The sequence below is a fragment of the Anser anser genome (genome assembly GCF_964211835.1).
Source record: "Anser anser genome assembly, chromosome: 3".
In the NCBI taxonomy this organism is placed as follows: domain Eukaryota; kingdom Metazoa; phylum Chordata; class Aves; order Anseriformes; family Anatidae; genus Anser; species Anser anser.
This window is the reverse complement of record NC_139722.1, coordinates 109517557-109527975: the sequence shown is the minus strand read 5'-3', so window position 1 is coordinate 109527975 and position 10419 is coordinate 109517557. Positions and strand designations below refer to the sequence as shown.

At 50.9% G+C, this 10419-nt stretch overlaps 1 protein-coding gene across 7 annotated transcripts in view; it reads right to left on the bottom strand.

The window, feature by feature from the left end:
- Positions 1 to 59: 59 nt before the first annotated feature.
- Positions 60 to 10419, bottom strand: part of SLC8A1 (solute carrier family 8 member A1) — a 108587-nt gene continuing 98227 nt past the window's right edge. For all 7 annotated transcript variants that reach the window (XM_083832144.1, XM_083832145.1, XM_083832148.1 and 4 more), the window contains one exon: positions 60 to 8844. In XM_083832144.1, the coding sequence (XP_083688270.1) occupies positions 8468 to 8844 (377 nt within the window). In that variant the 3' untranslated portion in view covers positions 60 to 8467. The remainder of the gene's footprint in view (positions 8845 to 10419) is intronic.

Here is a 10419-nt window from a genome sequence, read left to right as displayed (position 1 = left end):
GCCTCGCTGCTCTGCCAGATTATACAGGCCTCGTACATAAAAATAGACAAAATGAATGAAGAATTTACAAACATCTATATTTTGTGTTAGGAAATGTGATAAAATTAGGAAAACAGCTGAGGACACTGATTTATACAACTTTGACTATTTCAGGCAATGAGAGGTTTACATAGCACAGTTAAACAAGATAAAAGGTCTCCCACGAAGTACACGGATGACAGACAGCTCATCTGGATTCGACACAACACAGCATCAAGTACACACGTAATGTGATGAACAGTGCCAGGTCATTCCCCAGTTAGGTAACATACAACCTCTTGAATAAGGCGATTCAAATGTAACTCGTAAGTCAAATCACAACATACCCAGGCAGCATGCAGGGAAAAGTCATTTATTTTGTACATTGGAATGACACACCTTGCAACAGGTTCCCGTTTTATGCAGTTAGAGCAACAGGATATAAACCATTCAAATAATATATATATATGTCAGCAGTTGTCTTTACTGGAATAAAGATTATCTGGTTTCTTTTTTTTTTTTTTCCTTTTTTTTTTTTTTGGTAAAAATAAAACTATTTGAATTCACTAATTAACAAAATGCACAGTGATCAGAAACCCAATTCTTCTCATGGTTGCCATCCCTGCCTTGCTCGCCTGTCTCCGGGATGCTGTGGCTGCATAACCCTGACTTCAGGGGAGCGCTTTGCACGCAGGATCCAAAAACTCGTGGCTCCCACAGCTGCGGACTGTGCCCGGGGCTTTATCCCGCGCCTTGGCTCCTGCAACATCCCTGCCTTCCGGCACCCACAGCCTGCATCCCGTTTCCTTATTACCAATCGATTCCTCTGGCTCTTTACCACCAAGAAATATAAGAAACCATGGATCTGCTCAGAAGCAAAAAAAAAAAAAATTAAAAAACCCCACACCCAAATGACCAAACAACAGAAACCCAAGCCCATAGTCTCTCTGATGGGGTGGAGCCTAAAAGATGCGGCCGGGGAGGGATTTCCAGTGCAACAGGTGTAGAGATCACTAAAGATAATGCCTTTTTTTTTTTCTTTTCCTCCCAGTGTTAAAAATTTCTTTCAAGAGAAATCTGAAGAAGGGAAATAAGACTTTTCCCTACACAAAAATAATAATTGAAATAAAAAATTTGTAATTTCTGAACAGACCTGTCTGGGCAGCTTCTCCCTGGTAAAGACCACCCGCCCGTGTCCTGCAGTGGCTGGGGCTCCCCTGGGAATCCCCTCCTGGGATTTTGGGGTTGATTTCGGGATTCTCAGGGAATGGCTTTTAGGGGGCCCTGACCTCGCTCTCCTCTGTTGGGTCCTGTTCTTCACCTGACCACTAAAAAGTGATCCTGTGCCTCCCTGCTACTCCATTTACTGCTCCGGTTAAAATAAAATAATTAAAAAAAATCATTGGTGTCGTTCGTTGCCCTTAAATATACAAAAAAAAGCAAACCTTCAAAAGAGAGCGGGGAGAAAGGTGCTTTCACAATGACATTCAGAGCAAAAAGAGAGAAATGACATTTTACAAGTCATTAGAGAGCTATCTTTGGCAGAATATTTCAAATAAATTATTATTACAAACATTTTCTGCAGTCGTATAGTTACTTGGAACATCTCACTTTCAGCTACGGGGTTACTCGTTCACTACTCTCTATCGATAGGAAAACACCACGAATATATAAAAATAGATGAGCTTAGCATGACTTTTCGGGCTACCACGGCCGCCTCCGATGGTCTCGAAGGCAGCAGGGAGTGGGTTTTTGGAGCTCACGCCTCCAGGTGGCCGAGCACCGGTCGTGAACAGGGATGGCAGCGGTGCTGAAGGCCCCAGTTTGGGCCCTGCCCCGGTTTTGATGCCGGGTCCCAGCCCCCATGTCCCCACTCACCCCCTGGGATGCCGGGTGGCCCGGTCCCGACCTTTCCCCCCCCCTCCCCCCTTCTCCACGAACATTTAGGTTTAAATACTTTGCTTTTTTGTTTATACAGCATGTACAGAATATACAGCACCGGGTGATTATTTCCCAGTCGACTACGAGCGTCTCCCAAGATGGCCTCTTTTATCAACAAATATATATAAATCGACAGTCATAAAAGAGTCGTACCAACAAATAGTATGGCTTTTCAAAGAGTGTAGCTGCATTGTGCCGTTGAGCTCACAAGGAAGAGGAAGAGAGATGGTGGGGAGGGAGGCTGGAAGCGCGAGCCGGGGGGGGGAGCCGTTGGCCCCAGGGACAGCGGGGAGCTCCGGGGGTGCCGGGCGGCTGTCACGGGAGAGCAGGAAAGCGCCCACCTCGCAGGGTGCATCAGCCCTTCCCCTGGATTTTTAGGGCCACAAAGTCTCTCTGAGCTTTATCTCCTGCCCCGATGGGAGGCCCGAGCCCGCCTCGCTGGTGGAACAGAGAGCGGGACGGAGAAGCTGCTGGCTTGGCTGGGCCTCGGCTGAGAGGGCTGCACCTCTGTGTCCTCTGCAGGCTCGTGGCAAGAGGCTGTTTTCTGCTCCAAAAAGAGGAGATGTTGCTTTGCTTTCCCCGTGCTTCAAGTGTGCGGAATGGCTTTTGAGAGCTGGAGTGGTCGCTCGAGCATCAAGATAACTGGGCCACTCCATTACGGGGGAAAAAATCACTCCTAAATTCTTCCTACAGCTGCTTTTTGCCTAGTTCCTGTCTCGTTTTCCACTTTGTCAGAACATTACGGCCATTCCCTCCAGGCCTCTCCGTGTGAAATCAGGGCTGATGCTCACACGGGGAGCCCAGGCCTCACCCTTGGCTCTGCCTGCAGGGATCTCTGTCTGGAGACAGCAAAACTCCATACCCTCTTCTCGCTTGGCTAAGAGCGGTATTTGGGCCTGGTGAGCACCAGGGACCTCTCCAGGCAAACCATGGGCCGTGGGAGGTATGAAGGTGCCCAACGAGAAGTCCTGGTTTTGACAGCACACCTCATGCCACATCTCTTTGGCACAAAGACCCGGGAAGCAGAGGGCTGTGTCCTACCAAACCCAGTATTTTGTGGCTTTCACCACCACGTAGCAGCACGCTAGAGCTAGGACACTTAGGAGAATTCAGCAACTTCTCCCATCCATCCACAAACAAAACTGTTTTGCCAGATTGCTGAGCCACGTCCTCAATGGGCAGTCATGAAAGCTGGGTTGTCTGCAGAGCTGAGCCTCCTGCTTAACAGCTGAGGGCTTAATGCATTGTGGAAAAAAATAAAATAAATAAAAACAGAAGAGCTGAACAAGCCTTGTCAGAAGCAGAGTTGTCATCAGGGAAAAAATACAGAGTTTTCTTTCTCGCTAACGCAGTGGCTATTGTGTCAAGGCGTTATCACAGCCTTTTGCTCTCTGGAGCTGCTGGAAGCTGTGCCTGCTTCCCGATGAAGAGCAGGGTGAGCAGTGCTCCCGCCCGGCTCGCTATGCGATCACGTTTGCTCACGAGCTGGGCAGACAAGGGGAGCCACACGGAGCCAACAAATGAAGGCACAACAGGTGCCCGTTCATCTCCTTCTGCTCGGGGGGGGGAGTCCAGCCACGGGACATCTAATTGCGGCTCTCATTGCTTAGTGAGACCAAGCCAACGTACAGGGCTAGAGCTGAAGGCAAGGAGCAATCCAGTCGCACACCTCCCTAGATCCTTAGGAATCACAAAACCACCAGTTTCCAAAGGCTTTCGTTATCACCCCTGAATATGACTGATAGCAGCCAGGGACACGGGCTCTGAACTAGAAATAGAGAGGAAATAAATCCAGCCCCTACAGAGAGGTCAAGGGGTGCAGGGAGAGAGCCCTGTGGTTGTCCTCTGTGCCCTGCAAGGGTTTAGGAGCTCTAAGTGTGGTTAAGCATCCCAAGTCCTTGCATCTGAAGGTTTCATAGCAAGAAGGACATTGTCTCCTGCCTGTGCCCTCCTTAGAACATCCTCATGCCATCACTACACAGCTGGGCTGGGTCTTAATCAAACTCTGCCCACTTTAATGGGGTAAATATTTTTTTAGAGCACTGAGAACAGGCACTGTTTTGAGGTAAAGGAGTTGAGATGGCCCTCAAACCCCGCATTAAAGCAGTTAGTTTGCTCTGAAGTGTAGAGCCAGGCTAGGGTTTGGGGGAACTAGAACATCCGCGGGCCTTGATAACGGTGGAAATTCAGCAGAAATGTTTAATCTTCCAGACTTTGTGAACGAGGGAGAGCAGGGCAATAAGAACGAGCAGGAAGGGCTCAGCACGCCCATCCTCTCTCCTCCTCGACCTGGAAACTTGCAGGTTCCTTTGCTTGCACGGCCCCGACTCTGAGGTGCTGGGGTTGTGGTGCTGATACTGCTTCCCACCACCAGCTGCACCAAGACGTGCACCCATAGCCACAGCAGTCAGGGCAGGGATGCGTGCCGTGGCAGCACCTAAAATGGGGTTTCCAGTTCTGGGTGAGACCCCCTGGTGCTCCCCCTGTCCCTGTGCTCCCCGATGCTGGACATCCCACCGGCAGCGCCCGCCTTGGCAGCTTTCCCGTCCCTCCGCACGAGGGCTGTCGCTGGCTGGCGAGAGGCTCTCGGCACCTCGGCTTCCAAAAGGAGGGAGGCTCAAGTCCTTAAAAGGTGAGGAATCCGGCTGTATTTATTGTCCCCCGGGGCATTTTGCAAGAATACAGATGCCTCTGGATGCTTTCCTGCGCAAGTCAAGTTTTTACAAGATAAACAGGCTTTCCTGCGGCTGTGCGTGTGCGTGTGGTCGGTCATCGGGAGAGGCCGGAGGGGTTCCTGGTGCTCTGCAAACGCTTCCCCGGATGGTGTGGGTGCCAAAGCCTATGGAAAAAAACCGCAAAGGCTTCTCCCGGAGTAACACCCTCTGGCATGAACTTTTCCCTCTTCTCTCTGCCCCTGTCACACCGACATTTTCTGGCTGTTGCCCCTCAGTAAGGCAGCTCCTCCCTAGGTATGGATATGGTCCCCAACACAGCTGCGCGCAGTTCTTACCCGAGCACTTAAAAATAACCCTAACAATAACACACAGCCTATGCTCCTCTCCTCCCCGCCCACGGCAGAAATAGCACAGCAAGTTTACAGACCGCGTCCAGACTTCTGACATATCTGAGGCACGTGGCTACCAGAAAGGGTACAAAGACCGCCTCTGCCCTCTTGTCCTTGAAGGAAGTGATGAAAACGGGGAGAAAAACCCACAAATGCCGGCACCGGGGACCTCCAGAGTCCATGTGTCTCGAGGAGGAGAGCAGTTTACGGGCAAACAGGTGTCACTCTTTGCATAAGCTCGTTGCAGATGCCAAAAGCATGGGGCTGGTGGAGAATAATTGCACAAACAAGGCTGGTGTTAACCGTGTGATTTAGGCCTTGTCCTAAGCAAGCAGTGCTCCATCACTCCCGCTGGAAAGCTCTCTGTGCAGAATGCTTATTTACTGCCTCTTAAACCACGCCACTACACGTGTCCTGTTTGACTTGTTAATGACTTCGGTGACTGTGATTCATCCCGGAGAAGTGAAAGGATGATGAGAGTGAAATACCAGCATCACCTTTCGGAAGATGTAATTACTGGATCAGGAGAACTGCTTCGCTCTCACAATTCACTGCCTGGGAGAAGCACACGGGCGTGACTGACTGCGCTTGGCTGGGGCTTGGCAAAGGCTGTCGGCTGAGCTGCACTCATCCTGGAGGATGCTGAGTGCTGGCAGGGAGAGGAGGGTCAGTGGCTCGGATGGCAAAAAGCAGCCTAGTTTAGTTTTGGGGAAGAGGCCAGGCTCGTGCTGCCCAGTGATTGCATGAAATCCTCCGGCTGTGGGGGAACATCATTTACCTGCTTTGGAGCTCCAAAGCCAGGCGCTGCTGCTGCTGCCGGCCTCACTGTCTGTGCAGCCCCATCCTGAGCCTGCCGGCGCCCCAGGAGCTGCAGACCTGAGCCTGGTCCTCTGCAAAGGGACACATTTTAAAGGTGCGGAGGGGACCTGGGCTCTTTGCAGCTCTGCGCGTCCCTCTGCGGAGTCCTCTGCACGTGTGCGCTGCCTGGAGGGGCCCTGCCAGCTGAACCACGAGGCTGGATCAAGAGCAAACAGGAGCAGTTCTGTGCAACTGGGGAGCACGGGCAAAAAAGGGCTGCTAAGTTCCTCGCAGGCAGCTGTGTGACTCTCCCTGAGTCTGGGGCAAACCAGCACTGACTGGGCGCTCAGCACAGGAGCAGCATCTGGCCCCCAAAGGGCTTCACTTGCAAGTTTTGTCCTTGGGCGGTTTCCTGCGTCCCTCCGAGAGCCGCCGCTGCACCCCAGCACGCTGAGCCTGACGGCGATGGAGCAAGAGGAAAGCTGTGAGGTGGGGCAGGAAGGTGTGCGTGGAGGCCCCGACACACCCATCAGCAGCAGAAACACAACGAAGGCAAAGCGATGAATAAATAAGAGATGGGTGCAACGTAAAGGGAGACAAGGAGCGGGAAGGGGAGGGTTTTCCATAGAGAATATGCAGGAGCACTACTGGATCCATGAGGAATCATTACAAACTTTATTTGTCTGTGCATCGTGTACCATTGATAAGGATCATCACAATTTGTGGACTCACTGCCTATAGTGGTGGGCAATACACACAAAGAAAAATCAATGAAGCCAAACAAACAAAAATGAAATCATTGTACATAAAGGTAATCACAGACCTGAACAACCTGCATTTGTGTTCAATTCCTCCCCCAAAACAATGAGAAACCCAAAAGAAAACCCCAAGAACCTTTCAAAAATGAAAAAAAAGCTTTGACAAGGAAAAAAAAAATATATCTTTAGACTCTTGGAGAAAATTTTACAACAGGTTAATTGAAGTTTCCACAGCTTGTTCAAAATGAGTAGAGATACTCCAGCCAACCGGTTGAGGTACAGAGGTGCTTCTCAGCCGGGTCGGAGGAGCTCGCCAGTGACGTGCAGGCTGGGGGTTTGCCTGGCTGGGCCACCAGGTGGGTGGTGTGGGGTGAGGAGACACCCATCAACACCATGCACAACCTTATCCTGGAGAGACGGGGTGGTGCTGAGCGACACCTGCCCCATCTCACCCTTCCCATTGGTTTCGGAGGGGAGATGCCCTGGTGGACGCATCCCCTTTGCTCTGCCTCCTCACTGTCACCCTGGCCAAGGCCACCGGTCCCCACCTCACCTCCGTGCCAGGGCTGTGCCCTTCTCGGCACCGAGCTCACCCTCGCTGCGTGCTGAATGATCAATCCCAGAGGCAATGCCTAGTGCTAAGCGCTGCTGGCGGTGCAAACGTGTCCTTTTTCCTCAGGGAATGCTTCACGGCTACCTTCAGAGGTGTGGAAGACCTCGTTACGGCCCTTCAGCTCTCACACCAAACTGTTCTGCCTCCAAATGGCTGTGGCGAAGGAGCAGCCCTGAGGACTGATCCCAATGGCTTAGCACTTGGAAACAGGGGCTGTCTCTTGGCCTCTGAGGGCACAGAAACACCTGCGTGGCTGTTATTGCTTCTCAGGGACCCGTGCGTGGAGCAGTGAACGGTGAAAGCTTTCGTTCCTTTCCCCCCCCCTCCCCGTGAAGAGGAAACAAACAACCGAAACAAAAAAACAAAAACCAACAACAAAAAAACTATGGGAGAAACTAAACTACCTAAAATAAATAAAACCAGGTGAAAAGGAAACACTTGTATCTGCAGTGCTCAACCCACATGGCTGGAAGGACTATCGCTATAGGATGCTATATACAGGTAGGGTTCATTTCATTCATGCAAAATGTTACTAGTACCACGACAGCATGCCCGGGGGGGTGGACGAGGCGGGGGCGATGGGCTGGGCAGAGGATGGGCGCTGTGGGACCTCAGCGTAGGACACCGGACACGAGGCTGCGTCCCCAAAGCACGGAGAGTGGGGGGAAAAGGGCAAAATGGGGGGGAAGGGAGGGGAAATGCTAATTATACACACATCAAAATGAAAAAAAAAATTGAATGACGAAAATGGTTGTGTTCTATCCTTAGAAAGCTCCCAGTTTCCCCTTTTTCTTCAGTCTGGTCTCTTGCTTCTTTCTGACAGGGCCAGAGGGGACGTTCCCAAGTGGCGAAGGCGGATGGAGGATGCTCGGAGGTCAGAACCCTCGCTCGCCTCTCCTTCCCTTGCCCACCGGCTCCGTTTCTCACCAGCCACTCCGGCCTTCCCTGTGCCAACACGCCCCGGTCGCCTTCGCATCCATCCTCCTGGGGGGGCGGTGAGAGCGATGGGACAGGGCTCGGTCGCTGCCGGCTGCTCTCGCTGGTAGAGTTGCAAAGAGAGGACCCCTGGGAAGGGGGTCCGGCCGGCTTTGGGGTCCCTCCTAGTTCAAAGGACGCTCCAAAGCCGCTTTCCGTCAGCAGGTGTGTGAACATGGCAAATCTCTTTTATTCTTTCTCTGTTCATTATACACAGCGTTATATCTATATCTATACCTATATATTGCTCTATATAGATACATATAGATATATATATATTTACTATCTCTGATTGTTCCTTTAGAAGCCCTTTATGTGGCAGTAGGCTTCCAGAGATGAGAAGAATATGTACAAGAGCCACAGGAGGATAAAGAGTGAGGATGTGAGCAGCTTGGAAGTCCGCGGCCCGCCCAGCTCACCTCCAATTTCGGGTCTCCGCCGATAGAGCAGCACACCCACACTGATAAAAGCAAAAATGGTGAAGAGGGTAACGGAGAAGGCCAGGGTGCCGGGCGAGACTTCGAAGGCTTGTCCGTGTGCCGCGTGGTAGATGGCCGCGATGGACCAGGCCACCCCGATGCCCAAGAAAACGTTCACGGCGTTGCTCCCGGTGACGTTCCCGATGGAGGCGTCTGCGTACTGGTCCTGTGTCGCTGCTACTTTGCTGGCAAACGTGTCTGCAAAGGGAAGGCAGAGAGAAACCCTCAGGGAACAGGCAGGTAAGGAGGGATGGTGGCGGGCAGCGTGGGGACAGAAGTCAAAAGCGTCACTGGGGGAGTGAAGACATTGGGTAAAGGTATGGACCTGCCTGCAGGCATTCCTGAGAAAGGACAGTCAAGGTCCAGAAATGCCTAGGAGGGAAATCTCAAAGTCCAGTTATATGGGGCTTCCCCCAGTATGGCTCACAGATTCCCCATGGTGCTTCAAGCCAGAGACAGCTCTTCCCAGTACTACAGTGTATTGGCCCCTTTCCCACATCCACTAATACGCTGACTTATCCAAGAAGTGAAAAGATTGGGAGAGTTTTGTGGGAGCTAGAATGGTCTGTCTCCATCTCTCAGGTCTGCTGAAGTTTTGTATTTTCATTTCTGTGTTTGCTTTAATGATTTCTCACCAATGCTTTTTGCCTCACTAAAGCCCAGTGTCCTTTGAAGACCCTGACATTTTGGGAAACAAGTGCTCAACTTTCACCCATTTAACAGGGGAGAAAATACAGGCAGGTACATGCATACTTGCCCAGGTGCTCCATCAGCTTCAAGACCAGCAACAAAAATAAAACGCTGTGATAAAAACATGCCTGGCCTTTTACTCTGCAGATCTTGTGGCTAGTTGACCAGCACGATGCTGTCCTGTGCTGTAAGGAAGTGTTGGCTTTACATCCAAGCCCAGCAGCTCAGATAGTGCCCAGATAACACCACACCATCTGTTAGTGTCTCCCAGTTGAAAAAGGAGTAGACAAATATATCCCAAAAAGATATTCTCTTTTTCTCTTAAATGTTTCCTGAAATGTCAACTTTTTGTCAACAAAAACAGAAGGGAAGACTTTGGCTGTCAAGGGTATGAGACAGTGCTACAAAACTTGCACCTAAAAGTTCTAGTGCCAGAAATCTAAAAAATACTCCTCCTTTTGCCCAAATCTGTTCTCCCTTTTGGTTCTGTTGTTCCTTTTTGGGCTCTGATAGCATTAAGACTGTTTCAAGGTTTTTGCGCACAAAATGCTGACCACTGGAGGTTTGGGACTGGTGAGAAAACATGTGACTGAAGCAGGAGGTGGTCAGGTTGGGTTGCAGCCCCATCTCCAGGATCTAGACTGTGCCTGGTCAGCACAGTAATATGTGGCAATGGAAACTCATGTTTTTTCTCTCCCTGGTCGGTCTTCAGTCTTTGCTGTCTTCTGAAGCTCGGTGGCCATTTGTTCATAGACACACCTCCAAATATCTGCAGGGTCATGGCCTTCCAGCAGCTTCACAAGTGGCATTTCTAGCAGCTTCCCTGGCTCAATAGCATCTCGATCCACCTGAACCAAAGCTAAATCTGGACTCATACAGAGGTGCCTGTGCTGAGTAGAGCACCCTGAGTATGAACAGGCACTTACCTGACCTGGGAGACAATGTCAAATGAGAAGACTTTCAGAAAGTGCCAACACAGGTAGCATTTTAATCAAAGACTCATTTCCTACACTGAGAGCAAATGCCGCGGAGGCTGCCCACAGAAATAGATACAGCACAGTCTGGGCAGAGACGGACCTTTAC